Genomic DNA, 20,955 nt, shown 5'->3' on the forward strand with positions numbered 1-20,955 from the left:
GTAAAGTAAAATAAAATCCTTATATCAAAAGAATAATCAGAAGCATCAATTAGATAAACAATGACAAACAACACAAATAAAAAAATCAAATACACTCATAAAAAAACCTACAAAAAAAAACCTAAATTAACAATTTGATAAAAAAATCTAATTATCACAAAAAAAATTATTTTTTCTCCTTTATCTACGAATAAATAATTTAAAAAAACCATTAAAAAATACAGTACAAAATAAAAAATAATGCCCCAAAAAATACTAGTAAAAGATAACGTGATGAATTTTCTTCATACAATACCAATCCTGACTATTCAAATATTAAAATAATTTGTTTAAATAAAATTAAAATAATTGGATTCTTAGCGGCTACTTGTTTTGTTTGATTGGTTATTTTATATTTCATGACATAGACTATTCGTGAAAAGTAGTACGTGTATCGCTTCATCCCTTGCAGCAGAGCAGAGTGTTTGAGTTGCACAAAGAGACGAAATAGAACAAGTTTCGTTGCAGACTCGTGGCGGTTCCCCTGTAACACAAAAAATGGTAAATCCTCCTCCTGCACCTGCAAGCTTCTCGACTCAAGCAAACGCTCTTCTCAGAAAAAATCTAACATTCCAGGTTCCTCTCAATTCTCAATTCAATCCAATCCCATTTCACATTCACAATTCAATTCTTCTTTGAATCCATTGCAACTGCAACGTTGCTTTTTCGATTTTGTAGAAACGGAACGTGAAGACCAACATTCGGTTGATTCTGTTTCCTCTGATCCTCTGCGTGTTGCTGGTTGTCCTCCAACGCTTAATCGACCGCCAATTTGATAAACCCCAGTACAAATGCGGCTGCGTCTGCCCCAACGGTAAAACTAACTGCCCTAGCTCCGAGAAGCTCTGTGGGGCCCAGTATTCCGATGCCGATCAATTCGTCTTCTGCCCGATTCCCAATCCGCCGGAATGGCCTCCCCTGCTGCAACTACCGTCGTTATGTAGAACTGGCTCAGACGCTCTTACTTTCCTCTTCACCGCCGATAACCGCTCATTTGCTCAAAGTAATTAAATATCATTGCTTTAATTTGCTTCACCTTGTTCAAAAGATATGCATATTTTTATATTATATTAATCTAGATTCACTTAATTTATACTAGGTTTTGATTTTGACGCCACCCCTATAGATATTCATGTATTCAAAGTGCGGAATGTATAATTTGTGTACTGCATTGTGTTCCGCACTTATAAGTATGGTAAACTGAGTGACATTAGTATCTATAGGGGTGAAATTAAAATCAATTCTCATTTATACCGAGAATTTAAGCTTGAAGTGAAGGTACATAGATAATTTTAAATTATATTTTCTAATAATTTTTTCTACAGGTGTGTCTGGAAATATGTTTCCAAGTGCCTTCACTGTAAATGAGTCTGATATCATGGCTAGTTTGGCCACAAATGTGATGGTGAGTTTGTTTAACTCTTAACTACTCTATATAGATTTTAATTTTTTTTTGTTTAATTTTGTCACTTCAGACATTTATTTCTGTGTTACTACTTGTGTGATTATTTATTTATTTTGGGTGAAAATTCTGTTGTTGGGGCAATTGTCAAAATGATACAGGGATCAGAGGAATCACCGGACAGCACCAATTTTTTTGATTCTGCTTTCTCTTCGGGTCTTCCGATTTATTATCTATTGAGTCAGTGTTCTCAAGACATTGGATTCTCCTTTCCCTTCCAGCTGGCTGGCGTCACTGTGCAGCAAGGTATGGAATTTCCTTGTAATGGCAATGTATGATAACAGGAAACTGAACCGATAGGTGTGGCTGTGCATGCGCACAGCTGTTATGCAGTAGAAATTGACAACAATCCATGGTGCCATTGCTGAACTTTTGCTATTTGGTTCCTGTGGTTATTTGTGTTGAACCTAAATGTTCATTTATGTTTTGAAAATCTTGGGGGACCATCCAGTGGGAGTATATAAAAATTGATGTGTTAAACTTGTCACAAAACTACAAGAACAACCTTTGTGATGCATTTGAAATACTTGCACAATGATAATAATGTTGTGTGCAGAGTGCTCCTGCAAGTTATTTCAATTAATTGTGTTTTAAATACAATATAGAGTTTTGCTACTTACTGAATTGATTTCTCCTGGATCTAGAGTTCAAGTGCGGTCAAGGTTTAAATTTATGGCGTGATAGTTCTTCTGAGATCAACAATGAGCTGTATAAAGGTTATAAAAGGGGTAACCCGGAAAGAAATATCAATGGGATAGTTTCAGGTGCGAATACTCATTATATTTCAATTCATGTAATGCATGGAGTAAATACTCATTTTTACATTGTTCTGGCAGCTATTGATTTTCTAAATTCAAATGGGAATAGATTTAATGTCACCGTATGGTACAACTCAAGCTACAAGAGTGACACTGGATTTGGTCGTATTGATTTGATGCGTATTCCTCGTTCTGTAAATTTGGTATACATCTAAAACTTGTTTTAATTATTCCATCCTCATTGCTGTTATCCTAATAATGTGTATAATATTATGAGACAGATTACTCAACCTAAAAAAGAGCATGCTACTTATTAGTCTCTGCTAGGAATCTATCAATCTTCAAAACTATAATATTTACTTTAAATTCAAAACACAATACTCGATTCATTAAAAATGGAATAGATTTGGACAAAGGAACTACATTCTTTCTCGAGAAACGACTTTCTTAGCAATTACCATTTTTCAAGTGCATAATTTGAATGAATGTAGTGTAAGTGTGTAACTATGTTGATGATGCACACTCACATTCAACTTCTGTATTGCAAATCTGAAAACTAATCGCATCAGTAAATTTTACTAAGCTAACACAATAATAGTAATTCCCCTTTATATACATTTTCCCACTTTTCATTTTAATAATATTTGGGTCTCTATTTATCTTCACCTGGCAGACTATGAGATGGACTGACACCTAGTATCTATATGTATGCAGATATCGAATGCCTACTTGCAGTTTCTGCTTGGACCCAGTGCCAATATATTATTTGAGTTTGTGAAGGAAATGCCAAAAGCTGAGACCCCACTTAGGCTAGAGATAGCTTCTCTTCTGGGCGGTCTGTTCTTTACATGGGTCGTCTTGCAACTTTTTCCTGTAAGTGTAGAATATCAAAACAAATGTAACGGTTATGAATTTAGTTGTGTGTAACAAGAGAAGTTAACATAAACTAGAAGACAGCACTGACGGGGTATGGCAGAATGCGTAGCTATTGACTAATTTTAAATTTGAAAATAGGTTGTATATCCCTGTATCATCATTTTATGTGTGTGACCACATAAACTTTCTTTTCCGATGTTTGTGGAACACTGAACAATACATTAATCATATTCAAAGTCAATATATCTAACATCTAGTGTAAAGACATCAAGGATATATTTCTTCTATAATTTACTGGACCATTTCTTTTACAACTGTCAGCCCATATGCCTTAATTCAAAATGAAAATAAAGAAAGATTGAGAAAAGAGATAGATTGCCATAACTTTATACAAGGAGGTGAGGATATCATTAAATAGTTGAATCATCTTTTCTGTTGTTGCTGTGTAGTGCCTATTTTTCTTGGAGAAAAGTGTTTTTTGCTCACTGTTAGTTCGCTTTGATATTCATTAGTGCTCTATTTTCAGCAAAATTTTAGGATCTTACTCTCCAGGCTGATTTTGCAATCTAAAGAGTCAGTTTTTGTTTCTTCATCGTTTTTGGGCTGTTGCTATTTCACCTTTTGTGGATCATTGTTGTTTGTTGCTCTCGGCAATTTCCACTTTTCTTGGTAGTGAATAGGGGTTGTTTGTTTATTTCTTAGAAAACACTTTGTTGTACACAATTTTATATTGTGGAAAACACTTACTTTTACAAAATTTGGTGCTTTTTTTAAGCTATTTATTTTCTTTGATAACTTTTATTTATTTTTTGTGTGGTTGTACATCAAGCTTTTCACAAGTTCTTTTAAGTGGTAAGTTTCATATATATATATATATATATATATATATATATATATATATATATTCTTTGGCGTGTTATTGCTTCCGTTGTGTCTACTTTGTCTTTTCCTAACATGTTTATCTGTGCAATTGAGCCCTATATGCTTTTTATGTAGGTTGTTCTGACATCGCTGGTATATGAGAAGCAACAAAAACTAAGAATAATGATGAAAATGCATGGTCTTGGTGATGGGCCATATTGGATAATTTCGTATGGTTACTTTCTTGCAATATCAGTGATCTACATGTTTTGTTTTGTTACATTTGGCTCAGTTATAGGTAAGACTACAGCCGTTGAACTGTTTCCTCTTTTGAGCATTTTCCCCGTTTTCTTAAATGTTGCTGACGTTATTTTCAGGGTTGAAGTTCTTCACATTGAATGATTACAGCATCCAATTTGTGTTTTATTTCATCTATATAAACTTACAAATTTCACTGGCATTTCTGGCGGCTTCCTTTTTTTCAAATACTAATACTGCTACAGGTATGGTGATGGCTACTTCGTATGGTTCATGATATTTTAGTGTTTTCTTTTCTAAGATTTGAATACTGATTCATGTTCTTGATAATTGCAGTGACTGGATATATAGGTGTCTTTGGAACTGGGCTTTTAGCTGGCTTCCTTTTCCAATATTTTGTTCAAAGTACATCATTTCCAAGTATGTTAAAGGACTGAGGAATGTATTCAGTCTGGGTTGTTCATATGCCTTCCATGTAAATTTTTTGGGCTAGTATCAAAGGAGATATCTTTCAACGGGTCCCTAGGGTTGCACGACTAGTTAACATTGTTGGTGATGCTAATAATATAACAATAACAATATCCATTAAGTAACTGTTTCTGTTTTCACAAACATTTTAGTAATCTCTTAGAAGCAGGGAAAATGTAGAATAAAAAAATTTGCTGAATATGAGTGATGCGGCCCCTAAGGTCCATGATATATAAGGTGTATGTGAGGAGAGGATAGAGGTGCAGTGCACCGGATCATGTCTAGGAGGAAGTGTGATTGGTGAGGTAGGCTGGAATTTGGCTTGTGCTGGGAGAGACTTGGCACTCTAAATGTTGTTTAGAGGCTTTTCATTTTCTTCTTTCTTCTACCATTTCTTTACTGATACCACTACGAGGATCTGAATTTCTTTGATTGAGACCTGATACGTGAAATACAATATACATTTCCTTCTCTGTTTCCTATACGTTTTTCAGGTACTTATCAAGGACATTTTGACACATAGGCCGTCACCTAGTTTTCTTCCTCACACCATTTTCTCAACTAGTTCTTGTCCCGCTAGTCATGAATACATTCAAGTTTCTAGAGACCTGGTTCAGTTAGGATTCATGTGAAAGGAGGGCCGGAGTCTATTTCCCTTTATAAGATAGATCTTCATCCCCACTTATAGCATATTGAAAGCAACTGATTAATTAATACCTTCTCCTAGGGATAGGGAATAACTTGTGTCAAGCAAGTTAGTTTCTATTTGAGATATAAAACACCTCCCCTAAACGTCTTGGTGAAATTTTAGAGTCTGGATAAGGATAAAGAAAGAATGATGGCTAACAATGTATTATGAAATTGATGTAAGATGTTATACATAAATACACACTATCACATTAATACCAATCGATGTTTCTCTGAATTGATACACAAGGAAGAACAATACAAGTTGGCAATTTTGCAATGCAGAATTGAAGGTATATCATCTGTATCACTATCAAGTTAAGAAGTTCTTTGATTCTCTATGATATGAAAATAATTGAAAGATGTGATCACTGTGATTAGAGGTTTCAACTACTTTGATTTCATGTCTGTCAGTGTCATATGTATCATATGCTTATGTATTGGCAGGTCCTAACCTTCTAGCATGTTAACTTGATTTCTTCAGGAGGGTGGATCATTTTTATGGAGTTGTATCCTGGATTTGCTTTATATCGTGGGTTATATGAGTTTGCACAATTTTCCACGAATGGGAGTAATATGGGGACTGATGGTATGCGGTGGCGGGATCTAAGTGATGGCACCAATGGCATGAAAGAGGTCTTAATTATCATGTTGGCTGAGTGGGTAGTAGTGCTCTTTGCTGCTTATTACATCGATCAAGTATCGTCATCAGGAAGCGGAAAAGGTCCTCTTTTCTTCTTGAAAGGATTTCAAAGAAAACCTCCATCATTTCAGAAGCCTAGTGTCCAAATGCAGGGGTCTAAAGTTTTGACCCAGAATGAGAAACCTGATGTCATCCAAGAAGTAAATTTTACTTATATTGAATATATTCCCTCATACTATGTGCTAATCTCTACGGGATTAAGAAATTAAGAAAACTAATGTCTGCCAATAGGTGCATTTCACCTGCTGGTGTTATAAGTTAATGTAATGATGTTGCCGCCTCTTTGAGTAATGGTGTGATACACAATACTCAATAACTACAATTAGTTATGGATTCCATTAGAACCAAATAAATGTCCCTTCAGTCCCAATCTCATCCTCCCTCCTCCCTTTTCAAACTTCATTATTGCATTGAAAGACCCCGTGTAAGTTTTTTGTAAGTTTTATTATTCTAAATATATTGTTGCTTAATTACATGCATAATGTGTTAAATGTTTTCTTCTTTTTCTCTTCAGATGGAAAAGGTGGAGCAGCTCCAACTTGAACCAACTATTAGTCATGCAATTGTATGTGATAACCTACAAAAAGTCTATCCAGGGAGGGATGGAAATCCAGACAAAGTTGCAGTGAGAGGGTTGTTTCTTGCTGTGCCTCAAGGGGAATGCTTTGGTATGCTTGGTCCCAATGGTGCTGGGAAGACTTCTTTTATCAGTATGGTCAGTTAAAAAAGTTTAAGTTACTTGCACATCCCCCCGTCCCCATCCAAGAAAGTTTAACAAGGGTCCATTCAGTTGCTTGAGCTCACAAGAGAAGAAATAAGTTTTAAAATAACTTTTTAAGTCTATCTTTTCTTAACCTAAACAGATCACATGATAAATAGACCTAATCTTTTCATTTTAGTTTTTCAATTGAAAAATAGTCAACATGTTGGTGACTTCTTTTTTGGAAAATTACATGCACACCCCCGGTCCCCATCCAAGAAAGTTTAATAACTGTCCATTCAGTTGCTTGAGCTCACAAGAGAAGAAATAAGTTTTAAAATACCTTTATAAGTCTATCTTTTCTTAATGAAATAAAGAGATGCTTGGTGACTTGGCCCGCCCATATATGAGTGGACCTCTGATGGGTTCATTTCAGCATGTTACGCGATTCTTCTTAGATACCATGTTTCATGTTTATTTCTTTGAATGGTTTTCTCCTTAATTCCTGATTCCAATCAGCGTACATATTCTCATAGATGATTGGTCTTACAAAGCCAACCTCTGGTACGGCATCTGTTCACGGCCTTGACATAAGAACTCATATGGAAGGAATATATACTAGCATGGGGGTATGCCCACAGCATGAGTAAGCTAGAATTTTGTCCAATTTTAATGTTTTGTCTAATTTATAACAGTTGAAACGCTTTTAACTCTTTTTCTCTTGAATTTGTAGCTTACTTTGGGAAAGCTTGACAGGCAGAGAGCACCTACTTTTTTATGGCAGACTTAAAAATCTTAAAGGTTTGGTCTTGACACAAGTAAGTTAATTTGAGAGGAGTTGACTGTTGAAATTTTAATATTATTATTATTGTGTTAGGGACTTAGGGGTCTTATCATGTTTGGAGTGTTAAGATGTACTACTGTTGTAATCTCCAAATATTAGTTAGAGCAATGGATCTTTGCTTTGCCAGTCCATGCCATCATTCTAGATTTTCCCTTCAAACTTGTTTGGTGAAGTTTTATTCAAGGACCTAAGCTTTTTATGATAAACCAATCAAGGGACTAGATTTCAATTATTACCAATTAAGAATCTCAATTTTATTAGAAAGCTGCGGAAAAGACAAAAGTATCCAACATGAAAAATGAAGAAAAAAAAAACCTGAACAGAACACATGATATATAGACCTAACCTTTTCATTTTAGTTTGTCAATTAAAAATAGTCAACTTATGTTTTAGTTTAATTAGTTATCAGTATCACATTGAAGTTGAGATTTTTAAATATTACAGTAAAGTTAGGGTGCTTATGCAACATGTTTCTCAACAAGTATTTATTGCTTCTTTGTTTAGCCTATTACAGTGTCGATGCAATTTGAATAACTTTCTTTTTAGCATTTATTTGGCTGGGAAGACTTGATTTAACAGCTTCGAATCTACCTCTGCAGGCAGTAGAAGAATCTTTGAAGAGTTTAAACCTTTTCCATGGAGGGGTTGCTGATAAACAAGCTGGCAAATACAGTGGAGGGATGAAGAGGAGGCTTAGTGTCGCAATTTCATTGATTGGGGATCCCAGAGTATGTTTTTTTTTTTCAATCCAGTATATATATATATATAGAGAGAGAGAGAGAGAGAGAGAGAGAGAGAGAGAGAGAGAGAGAGAGAGAGAGAGAGAGAGAGGGTTCAAGTTGTCTTATTTATAAGTGTTAAAATTGTTGTTTAGGTTGTTTATATGGATGAGCCAAGTACCGGGTTAGACCCTGCTTCAAGGAAAAGCTTATGGAATGTTGTTAAGCTTGCAAAACGGGACCGTGCGATCATCCTGACCAGTATTCTCTCACTCCTTCATGGATTTTGAAGCACATTATTCTGCTTGTTTACATGCTTTAGATATATTAAGCTTATTTATATATTTGGTTACATAACAGCATGAAGGTGTTCTGATTCTCTTTCTCTACCTATAGATTGATAAATCTTGCTTTTATGCTTTCAGCACATTCCATGGAAGAGGCAGAGGCCTTATGTGATCGGTTAGGAATTTTTGTAAATGGTAGCTTGCAGTGTGTAGGAAATGCAAAGGAGGTAACATTACTCAAGTGATATGCTTTATCAAATTCTATTGCAAATTTGGGTAGCAAATGGCTACAGCCTACAAAACTTTAGATTGTAACAAAACCTTTTATTTGTCCTAATATGGTTAGGAATTGCTTGCTTTTGTGCCTTACAAACTTGCTATTTACACCCCCCTTTTTAAAAAAAAAAATACCCCATGAGTAAAAAAATAGGTAAGAATTGCTAGGGATTTGTAAATAGCAATTTTGGGTATGCAAAAAGTATCACGTCTTAGTGGATCTGGCTTTGGATGCACATCTTAGTGCATGTTTGAAATCATTTCTGTAATTGATTTCATAGTCATAATCAGTTTTAGGAAGAAGCTTCTTTGTGCCTGAATTGATTTTGTCAAAAAATAAGCTGATCTCAACATGCTATAAAAATTACACTTCCACTGTTTTTTAATTGCTGCTGAATAGAGATTGTAGACTCGATGTAACAAAAAAAAAGGCAAATGTAAACTCAAACCATGTTGATTCTTAATAGCTATTTCTGTTGTTTACTCAGCTGAAAGGCAGATACGGAGGAACTTATGTGTTCACGATGACAACATCTTCAGATCATGAGAGGGAAGTGGAGAGCCTGGTGATGAAGCTCACCCCAAATGCCAACAAGATATACCATCTCTCTGGTACCCAGAAGTTTGAGCTGCCAAAAGAGGAGGTTAGAATTGCTGATGTATTCCGAGCAGTGGAAGCTGCAAAGAAGAACTTCACTGTTTCTGCATGGGGTTTAGCTGACACCACATTGGAAGATGTTTTCATCAAGGTTGCACGTGAGGCTCAGGCATTTGATACCCTGTCTTAATTTTTGTACAAAATACACTGCTAGTCTATTCATAATCATTTTTTTTGACACTACATTTACATCAATGTAAATGTGAGTGTAATAGAAAAAAGAATAATAATAGGAAAGAAAGTGATCAAAAGAAATTTAATGTAATTGTTTAAGAAATAAAGTGTGTGAAAAAATACACAAACTCTTATGTGTGTACTATCCATGACTTTACAGTTCATATTAACCCCTATCTAGTCCCTTTACAAATACAAGGATGATTTGCCTTTTGAGGATTTGCGTTGATGATGACATGAAAACCACATTTATTATTTATTTGATTTTGATTTTTATGAGTTGTAGAGGTAGACATATTATTTTATCACCATCATTAAACAGAATAGGATACTGATTATTTATTTGGTTTTTTTTATAGTTTATGATGTAATAATATATTTTAAATGAGAAAAGATACAACATCTTACACTAAACTGTGAAGACGCAATGCGCATTACAAACACCTTAATCTAGTTCACTCACACACAAAGGGAGGGAGAATGGATCCGGTTGTGGCATCGTGATGGTTACTGTGGTGAGGAACGGCGGCAAGGCACCACACGTGGTGGTGCGAGGTAGTTGTGCCTGAGTTTGGTTCATCTATTTATACCCATTAACCTGATCTTCATCTTTAATTGTGTGTTTCAAATTTCTTATTTGATTGTGATTGTAGTAATTTGTAATCGCTTAATTTCTCATTTTGGTAAAATATGAGAGACTTGATTGTGTGATTGAAGGATTTTCTGCTCCAAAACATTTTTATTCATTGCTTGAGCTGAGTACAGATATTTGAATCTTTTCACATTATATACCCTTTTAACTTTCTGATCCTCCTCTTTTCTTTTGATTATTATCGGATTTTATAATTTTTTGAATTTATATATTCTTTATTAAAAATAAAATAAAAGTTAAAGGAAAAAACAAGTTAGGTCAAATTGGGTACTGACATCTATAATACAAATTATAGAGCATTTACCCGGGTTCGATCCCCTCTGCGGTCAAAAATAATATCTTTGTGACCAAGGACATCACTATCGTTTCCCAAGCCATATTAGTCATGTGGGGTCCCTTTCCCCGTGGAGACGGGTGGCTAAATGACCAAAAAAATAAATAAATTATAGAGCATTGAGTGTTGATATCGAAAACTAGTCGAGAAAATTGTTTTACTCAACATTTTTAAAGAAAAAAGAAGAGGGAATATGCTTCATCACACTAATCTTAATGATAAAAATAATAATGATTAATATTAACTAAAATTACAACATATAATTCAATAACAAAGATTAAAAACTATTCAGTTCCTAGTGAATATACATTGATTTTTACCTTTTCAACCATTCATTTTAAATATTTACCACATAATTTAAATTTATAAAACAATTTAATTTAGTTAAATAAAAACATTATTTCTCACAACTTTAAAATGTGATTGATCTTGATATATAAAAGTAGTAACTTTTTACATATTTAATGAGCCCATTTGTTTCCCCTTAAAAATGATTTTTTTGTTTGTTTGTTAATTTTGGAAAAAAATGATTATAAAATTGAATAGAAGTTTAATTTTATTTTAAGTGAATATATGGAAATTAAAACTCCCGATTTTATTCCTTCTATTATAGCTAGTGATATTTGGTTAGTACGAGTGACTGGTGAAAATGACTCGGAAAAATTATTTATGATACCAACTTTCTATATGAAGAACATTGAGGAAGAGAATGATTCATGACCATCATTAGAAGCAAAATATTCATATTTTAAATCTCACTTCTTTTTTATTCTTATTATGAAAAATTCTTTTTATTTCCTGTCGTGCACAATTTATCTTTCTCTATATCAGTTTGATCACTGTTTGATTTTTCAACTCTGAAGAATGGTATTTCTACAATTTTATACTTTTTAAAAAATTCAAAATAATTAAAAAAATTATTTTTCACACCTTTGAAAATGTGGTTGATCATCTTAATATATAAAAATAGTAAGTAACTTGTTACACATTTAATGAGCCAATTTTTTTCGTAAGCTGGAAAATTAAATGAGCCAATTTGTTTCCATTTAAAAAATGATTTTTTTTTTCAAATTTGGAAGAAAATAAAAAGTGATTTTCAAATTAAGTATAAAATTAATTTTATTTAAAGTGAATACCTGAAAAGCATTTTTACAATTCATTTATCTAAGCTTTCCTTTTGTAAAAAAAAAAAGAATTCATAAATGTGATGTTTTTTTTTTCATATAAAGAACTAGCCGTGGTGGTTCCCTGTGGAGCAACCAGAGTCCACAACACAAAACCATGGCAAATCCAGCTCCGGCTCCGGCGAGCTTCTGGACTCAGACCAACGCTCTTTTCAGGAAGAATCTTACCTTCCAGAAACGGAACGTGAAGACCAACATTCGTCTCATTCTGTTCCCTATGCTCCTTTGTGTTTTGCTGGTTATCCTCCAACATGTAATCGACCGCCAATTTGATAAGCCCAAGTACCAATGCGGCTGCGTCTGCGCCAACAACCAAACTAACTGCCCTGACTCCGAGAAGCTCTGTGGGACCCAATATTCCGATGCCAATCAGTTCGCCACCTGCGCCATTCCTAGTCCACCGGAGTGGCCTCCATTGTTGCAGCTCCCGGCTCTGCCGGACCGGGCCGCGACAGAGCCGGCATGCAGAAGAACTGACTCGTGCCCTCTTACCTTTCTCTTCACCGCCGATAACCACTCATTTGCTCAAAGTAAATATGTTTTTCCTCATTTTCTTCTTCCTATACCTTCATTTATGTTAAATTTTCATCTATCGCAACTCTCACTATGCACTTAACCAATAATCACATTTTTCTCTCCTTAATATAACTCAACTTTATATCGGTATTCAATCAAAATATTTATTAAATGATGAGTTTTATTTCTCGTACATATCTAAACAACTTATATTTTGGAACGGAGATAAGAGAGTAAATATCATGCTTTAATTTGCTTCACCTTTTTCACTCACTCACGGAGTGGTTACTTTACTCTCTCAAAAACTAAGCTTTAATCTTTATCTCACATATGCATATTTTTATATTATATTTCTAACATGTAGCTTATTGGACTTAAGGGCATGTTTGGATACCAGCTTATTAAGGTTTATTGGAGATTAGAGCTTATCTACTAAAGAAGCACTAAATAAGCTCCAATAAGTGTTTTTTTGTTTGTATCAAAACAGGCTCTTAATGCCAGGTTCACCTGATTTATACTGAAAAATTAAGCTTGAAGTGAAGTACAAAGATAATTTTATATTGTATTTGGAAAATAAAATTCTGCAGGTGTATCTGGAAATATGTTCCCGAGTGCATTAGCTGTAAATAGGTCTGATATCATGGCTAGTTTGGCCACAAATGTTATGGTGAGTTTGTTTAACTATGAACTTCTCTGTCTAGATTTTAAATTTTATTTAATTTTGTCAATTTTTCTTTATTTCCAGACATGTCTGTGTTACTTGTGTGTTTATTTATCTAATTTTGGGTGAAATTTTGTTGTTGGGGTAACTGTCAAAATGATACAGGGATCAGATGCATTACCGGGCTACACCAATTTTCTTGAATCTGCTTTCGTTTTGGGTCTTCCTGTTTATTATCTATTGAGTCAGTGCTCTCAAGACATTGGATTCTCCGTTCCCTTCCAGGTGGCTGGCATCAGTGTGCAGCAAGGTATGAAAATTCCTTGTAATGGCAATGTATGATAACATACTGATGCAGCTTTTATGCAGTAGTAATTGACAACAATCCATAGTGTGCTGAACCATTTGCTAGCTGGTTCTTGTGGTTATTTGACTTGAACTTAAATGTTCATTCAAGTTTTGAAAATCTTGGGGAGCCATCCAATGGGAGTATATAAAAGTTGATGTATAAAACTTGTCACAAACCCATAAGAACGACGTTTGTGATGCATTTGAAATATTTGCACAATATAGAGTTTTGTTAGTTACTGAATTGATTTCTCCTGGATCTAGAGTTCAAGTGCGGTCGAGGTTTAAGTTTATGGCGCAATAGTTCTTCTGAGATCAACAATGAGCTGTATAAAGGTTATCAAAGGGGTAACCCGGAAAGAAATACCAATGGGATAGTTTCAGGTATGAATTCTCATTATATTTCAATTTTCAATTTATGTGATGCATGGAGTAAATACTAATTTTTACATTGTTCTGGCAGCTATTGATTTTCTAAATTCAAATGAGACTAGATTTAATGTCACCATATGGTACAACTCAACCTACAAGACTGACGAAGGCTTTTATCGTATTAATTTGATGCGAATTCCTCGTTCTATAAATCTGGTATACATCTAAAACTTGTTTTAATTGTTCCATCCTCCTTGCTGTTATCCCAATAATGTGTATAATATGATGAAACAGATTACTCAACCTCAATAAGAGCATGCTACTTATTAGTCTCTGCGAAGAATCTTTCAATCCATAAAATTATAATATTAACTAGTCAAAACACGTCCTCATCCATTAACAATGGAATAGATTTGGACAAAGGAACTGCATTCTTTCTCGAGAAAAGACTTGCTTAGTAATTACCATTTTTCAAATGCATAATTTGAATAGATGAAGTGGAACTATGTTGATGATGCACCCACAGCATTCAACTTCTGTATTGAGAATTTCAAACTAATTGCGTCAGTAAATTTTATATGCTTGCAGATATCGAATGCCTACCTGCAGTTTATTCTTGGACCCAGTGCCAATATATTATTTGAATTTGTAAAGGAAATGCCAAAATCTGAGACCCCATATAGGCTAGAGATAGCTTCTCTTATGGGCGGTCTGTTCGTTACATGGGTCATCCTGCAACTTTTTCCTGTAAGTGTAGAAATATCCGAACAAATGTGTAACAAAAACGAATTTAGTTGTGTGTAACAAGAGAAGTTAACAGAAGTTAGAAGACATTATTGACATGGTATGGTAGATGGTGTTGCTATTGATTGAAGAACACTTTGTTCTACTCAATTTTATAAAGTGGAAAAATTTCTAGAATAAGTCCTATAACTTTTCTAAAATGTTCTAGACTAAGTACTATTTGGATGCAAACCAAAGAGAACTGATTGAAGCTTATTTAGTAGATAAGCTCCACTAAGCTTGTATCCAAAGAGGCTCTAAGTCCTACATATTTGTGTGGTTGTAAGTTAAGCTCTTCACATGTTCTTTTGTGTGAGTAAGATTAATATACTCTTTGGTGTGTTATTGCTTCCTTTGTGTCTACTTAGTCTTTTCCTAACATATTTATATGTTCGATTGAGCTTTATATGTTTTTTTTTTTATGTAGGTTGTTCTGACATCTCTGGTATATGAGAAGCAACAAAAACTAAGAATAATGATGAAAATGCATGGTCTTGGTGATGGGCCATATTGGTTAATTTCGTATGGTTATTTTCTTGCTATATCAGTTGCCTACATGTTTTGTTTTGTTATATTTGGCTCAGTCATAGGTAAGACTACAACCATTGAACTGTTTCCTCTTTTGAACATTTGCCCGGTTTACTTTAATGTTGCTGATGTTATTTTCAGGGTTGAAGTTCTTTACATTGAATGACTACAGCATCCAATTTGTGTTCTATTTCATCTATATAAACTTACAAATTTCACTGGCATTTCTGGCGGCTTCTATATTTTCAAATGCTAATACTGCTACAGGTTTGATGATGGCTATTTCATATTGTTCATAATAATTGGTCTTTTAGTGTTTTCTTTTCGAATATTTGATTGCTGAATCGTGTTCTTGATAATTGCAGTAACTGGATATATAGGTATCTTTGGAACCGGGCTTTTAGCTGCCTTTCTTTTCCAATTTTTTCTTCAAAGTACATCATTTCCAAGTAAGTTAAATGACAGAGGAATGTGTTCATTATTTGAATGGGTCCTTAGGGTTGCTTGACTGGCTAACATTGTCGATGATGCTAATAATAATATAATAACAATATCCATTAGAGTATGATAGAACTGGCACCAAAGATTAGAAGAAATAGTACTTTTATTCAGAAACCCTAGTTCTAAGCCTTCCCAATGCCGGAAGAAACTTAGAACACAGAGAAGAAGTACAAGAGAGATGAGAATTCTGAGAAAGTTCGAGTAGCTCAGTGTCGACCCCAGTTCCCAGCTTGTCGCGGCCAGCCTCAAAACTGGGATAGTGGGATAGCAGGATCCCGGAAAGTGGAATGGCCGAGATAGTGACTTTTTGTCTATATTTTGTATAATTTATACCATATAAGTAGGTACCAAATCAATGATAAATACATGATAGAACAGGGGAGTAGAGGGTTGAAGTGGGTAGAACAGAGGTGACGGTCGCCCGAGAAAGGTCGGCGATCCTGTCGTGCTGGTCACCGACCGGCTATGATGCATGGGTAATAACTTGTGTCATACTTTAATTAACACCCGGCTATCTCAAATAAAAACTAACTTCTCCTAGGGAATAACTTGTGTCATGGAAGTTAGTTTCTATTTGAGATATAAAACACCTCCACAGTGGGGAAATTTTACGGTCTGTACAAGGATAAAGAAAAACTGATGGCTAACAATGTATTATATGAATGAATGAAAATGATGTAAGATGTTATACATAACTACACACTATCACATTAATAGTAATGGATGTTTCTCTCAATTGATACACAAGGAAGAACAATACAAGTTGGCAAATTTGCATTGCATTGTAGGTATATCATCTGTATCACTATCAAGCTAAGAAATCATTTGATTCTCTATGATACCTAAAGAATTGAATGATGTGATCACTGTGATTAAAGATTTCATCTACTCTGATTTCACGTCTTTTAGTTTGAAATGTATCATATGCTTATGTGTCGGCAGGTTCTAACCTTCTAGCATGTTGACTTGATTTCTTCAGGAAGGTGGATCCTTCTAATGGAGCTATATCCTGGATTTGCTTTATATCGCGGGTTATATGAGTTTGCACAATTTTCCAAGATTGGGTGTGATATGGGGACTAATGGTATGCGGTGGCGGGATCTAAGTGATAGCACTAATGGGATGAAAGAGGTCTTAATCATCATATTGGCTGAGTGGGTAGTAGTGCTTTTTGCAGCTTATTACATCGATCATGTATTGTCATCAGGAAGTGGAAAAGGTCCTCTTTTCTTCTTGAAAGGATTTCAAAGAAAACCACCTTCGTCATTTCGAAAGCCCAGTGTCCAAATGCAGGGGTCAAAAGTTTCGGCCCAGAATGAGAAACCTGATATCATCCAAGAAGTAAGTTTTACTTATTTTGAATAAATTCCCTCATACTATGTGCTAACCTACTGGATTAAGAAATTAATAAAACTGATGTCTGCAAATAGGTGCATTTCACCTACTGGATTTAGAAGTTAATCTAATGATGTTGTCGCCTCTTTGAGTAGTGGTGTGATACACAATACTCAATAACTTCAATTAGTTATGGATTCCATTACAGAACTAATTAAATTTCCCTTCAGTCCCAATCTCATCCTTCCTCCTCCCTTTCTCTCATTTTTTTTTTCAAACTTCATTTTTGCATTGAAATAAACATTAAGGTATGAGTCTGACTTCATTAGTCTGTACATCATATAAATGTTTCCTTATATTTTTGCTGAAAGACCTCGTGTAAGTTTTTTGTAAGTTTTATTGTACTAAGTATATTGTCGCTTAATTGCATGCATAATGTGTTTAATGTTTTCTTCTTTTTCTCTTCAGATGGAAAAGGTGGAGCAGGTCCTACTTGAACCAACTATTAATCATGCAATTGTATGTGACAACCTACAAAAATTCTATCCAGGGAGGGATGGAAATCCTGACAAATTTGCAGTAAAAGGGTTGTTCCTTGCTGTGCCTCGAGGGGAATGCTTTGGTATGCTTGGTCCCAATGGTGCTGGGAAGTCTTCTTTTATCAGTATGGTCAGTTAAAAATGATTTTGGTCAAGCAATATAAACATGTTTCTGGAAAATTACTTGCACAGCCCCCCAGTTCCATTCAGTTTCTTGAGTTCACAAGAGAAGAAATAATTATGTGACGCGATTCTTCTTAGATTCCATGTATCATGTTTATTTCTTTGAATGGTTTTCTCCTTAATTCCTGATTCCAATCAACTTCAATATTCTCATAGATGATTGGTCTCACAAAGCCAACCTCTGGTACGGCATCTGTTCACGGCCTTGACATAAGAACTCATATGGATGGAATATATACTAGCATGGGGGTATGCCCACAGCATGAGTAAGCTAGGATTTTGTCCAATTTTTATGTTTCGTCTGATATCAAATTTATAACAATTGAAACAATTTTAACTCTTCCTCTCTTGAAATTGTAGCTTACTTTGGGAAAACTTGACAGGCAGAGAGCACCTACTTTTTTATGGCCGACTTAAAAATCTTAAAGGTTTGGTCTTGACACAAGTAAGTTAATTTGAGAGGAACCTACTGTTGAAATTTTATTATTATTATTATTATTATTATTATTATTATTATTGTTTTAGGAGTATTATCAAATTTGGAGTGTTAAGATGTACTACTGTTGTAATCCCCGAATAAGTATATGTAGAGGTCTTAAGGGTACTTAGAGCAATGGATCTTTGGTTAGCCAGTTCTCAAACCTATTTGTTTCTGAAATATTTAAAATGTTGGTTTTATAATGTGATATGTTGACCACAGAAGTATCTTGAACATCATGCTTGGGGGACCAAGTTTTTCAATATTGAAGCCAAAACAACAGCCAGTCCATGCCATCATTCTAGATTTTCCCATCAAACTTGTTTAGTGAAGTTTTATTCAAGGACCTAAACTTTTTATGATAAACCAATCAAGGGAATATAATTTAATTATTACCAATTAAGAATCTCAATTTTATTAGAAAGCTGTGGAAAAGACAAAAGTATCCAACATGAAAAATGAAAATAATAAATAACTTTAACAGAACACATGATGTATAGACCTAATCTTTTCATTTTAGTTTTTCAATTGAAAAATAGTCAACATATGTTTTAGTTTAATTAGTTATCGCATTGAAGTTGAGATTCTTAAATGTTACAGTGATGTTAGAGTGCTTATGCAACATGTTTCACAACAAGTGTTTCTTGCTTCTTTGTTTAATCTATTACAGTGTGGATGCAAATTGAATAACTTTCTTTTTAGCATTTATTTGGCTGGTAAGACTTGACTTGACAGCTTCTAATCTACTGCTGCAGGCAGTAGAAGAATCTTTAAAGAGTTTAAACCTTTTCCATGGAGGAATTGCTGATAAACAGGCTGGCAAATACAGTGGAGGGATGAAGAGGAGGCTTAGTGTCGCAATTGCATTGATTGGGGATCCCAGAGTAGGTTTTTCTTTTCAATCCAGTCTATATATGTATATATATATATATATATACATATATATATATATATATATATATATATATATATATATAAGAGAGAGAGAGAGAGGATTCAAGTTGTCTTATTTATAAGTGTTAAAATTGTTTAGGTTGTTTATATGGATGAGCCAAGTACCGGGTTAGACCCTGCTTCAAGGAAAAGCTTATGGAATGTTGTTAAGCTTGCAAAACGGGACCGTGCAATCATTCTGACCAGTATTCTCTCACTCACTCCTTCATGGATTTTGAAGCACATTATTCTTCTTGTTTGCACTTTGCAGCTTTAGATATATTAAGCTTATTTATATATTTGGTTACATAACAGCATGAAGGTGTTCTGATTCTCTTTCTCTACCTATAGATTGATAAATCTTGCTTTTATGATTTCAGCACATTCCATGGAAGAGGCAGAAGCCTTATGTGATCGATTAGGAATTTTTGTAAATGGTAGCTTGCAGTGCGTAGGAAATGCAAAGGAGGTAACATTACTCAAGTGATATGCTTTATCAAAATCTATTGCAAATTTGGGTAGCAAATGGCTACACCCAACAAAACTTACATTGTCAAAAAATAAGCTGATCCAAACATGCTATAAGAATTACAGTTCCACTGTTTTTTCTTTGCTGCTGAATAGAAATTGTGAACTCAATGTACCAAAAAAAGAGGCAAATGTAAACTCAAACAATGTTGATTTTTAATAGCTATTTCTGTTGTTTACTCAGCTGAAAGGCAGATACGGAGGAACTTATGTCTTCACGATGACAACATCTTCCGATCACGAGAGGGAAGTGGAGAACCTGGTGATGAAGCTCACCCCAAATGCCAACAAGATATACCATCTCTCTGGTACCCAGAAGTTTGAGCTGCCAAAAGAGGAGGTTAGAATAGCTGATGTATTCCGAGCAGTGGAAGCTGCAAAGAAGAACTTCACTGTTTCTGCATGGGGTTTAGCTGACACCACATTGGAAGATGTTTTCATCAAGGTTGCACATGAGGCTCAGGCATTTGATACCTTGTCTTAATTTTTGTACAAAATACACTGCTAGTCTATGCAGGTCAATGATTGAATTAGACTATTAGAGTTTCATTCTCAATTTTTTGACACTACGTTTACATCAATGTAAATGTGAGTGTGATAGAAATAAGAATAATAATAAGAAAGTGATCGAAAGAAATGTAATGTAATTGTTGAAGACATAAGGGGTATGAAAAAAATACACAAGTACTATCCATGACTTTACAGTTCATATTAGCCCCTAGCTAGTCCCTTTACTAATACAAGGACGATTTGCCTTTTGAGGATTTGCGTTGATGATGATATGAAAGCCTTACCAACTTCATATCACTGCAAATATGACCAATAACCCATTGAGATGCAAGTAACATTACCCTCATGATATCTAAGTTTGAAGCTATAAGGCCAGAAAATATAACTAGGGATATACGGCGTGTTAGGATAAAGAACTTAATTGAACTCTTATGGTAAGTGTTTATCACTTAAACACTTCTTCATAAGATAATATGAGAACTTTATTGAAATAAAGTCAAAATAGTATATGAGTATGTATAATTAATAGTCTAATGAAGCAAAAAATAATAGTCTACTCTTAAGCTAATTTAAATAATTTATGAAAATATCCTCAAAACTGTTTATAGGTAGGCCATAAACTACTTCTATTAGTTTTCTCAAATACTTATGAAAGTGTTTATGCTATAAAATAAAGGGCATTATTTTTTGTGCCACCTTGCATTATGTCACGACCCCTTTCACAAAATGTCATCGCATATAAAATTGCGAAATGCATTTTTTAATATTACATACGCAAATACTTAATTGTGGCACCACAC

At 34.4% G+C, this 20,955-nt stretch overlaps 2 protein-coding genes across 2 annotated transcripts; both read left to right on the top strand.

Moving 5' to 3' along the window:
• The first annotated feature begins 415 nt into the window (after positions 1-415).
• Positions 416-9,915, top strand: LOC130711026 (ABC transporter A family member 7-like). Its single transcript, XM_057560461.1, has 18 exons — positions 416-615; positions 718-1,042; positions 1,365-1,444; positions 1,603-1,747; positions 2,146-2,265; positions 2,338-2,462; positions 2,974-3,132; positions 4,132-4,294; positions 4,374-4,499; positions 4,591-4,674; positions 5,894-6,252; positions 6,627-6,827; positions 7,349-7,458; positions 7,546-7,630; positions 8,256-8,384; positions 8,531-8,636; positions 8,801-8,889; positions 9,427-9,915. Exons 1-18 carry the CDS (start codon positions 538-540, stop codon positions 9,724-9,726), a joined length of 2,784 nt encoding a protein of 927 aa, XP_057416444.1. The 5' UTR covers positions 416-537; the 3' UTR covers positions 9,727-9,915.
• A 2,121-nt stretch (positions 9,916-12,036) lies between these two features.
• Positions 12,037-20,354, top strand: LOC130711025 (ABC transporter A family member 7-like). Its single transcript, XM_057560460.1, has 17 exons — positions 12,037-12,470; positions 13,044-13,123; positions 13,283-13,427; positions 13,730-13,849; positions 13,929-14,053; positions 14,426-14,584; positions 15,048-15,210; positions 15,290-15,415; positions 15,514-15,597; positions 16,629-16,990; positions 17,453-17,653; positions 17,863-17,972; positions 18,067-18,151; positions 18,940-19,068; positions 19,218-19,323; positions 19,498-19,586; positions 19,830-20,354. Exons 1-17 carry the CDS (start codon positions 12,038-12,040, stop codon positions 20,127-20,129), a joined length of 2,817 nt encoding a protein of 938 aa, XP_057416443.1. The 5' UTR covers position 12,037; the 3' UTR covers positions 20,130-20,354.
• The last annotated feature ends 601 nt before the right edge of the window (positions 20,355-20,955 follow it).

The sequence above is a fragment of the Lotus japonicus genome, chromosome 4, assembly GCF_012489685.1.
Source record: "Lotus japonicus ecotype B-129 chromosome 4, LjGifu_v1.2".
Classification (NCBI taxonomy): domain Eukaryota; kingdom Viridiplantae; phylum Streptophyta; class Magnoliopsida; order Fabales; family Fabaceae; genus Lotus; species Lotus japonicus.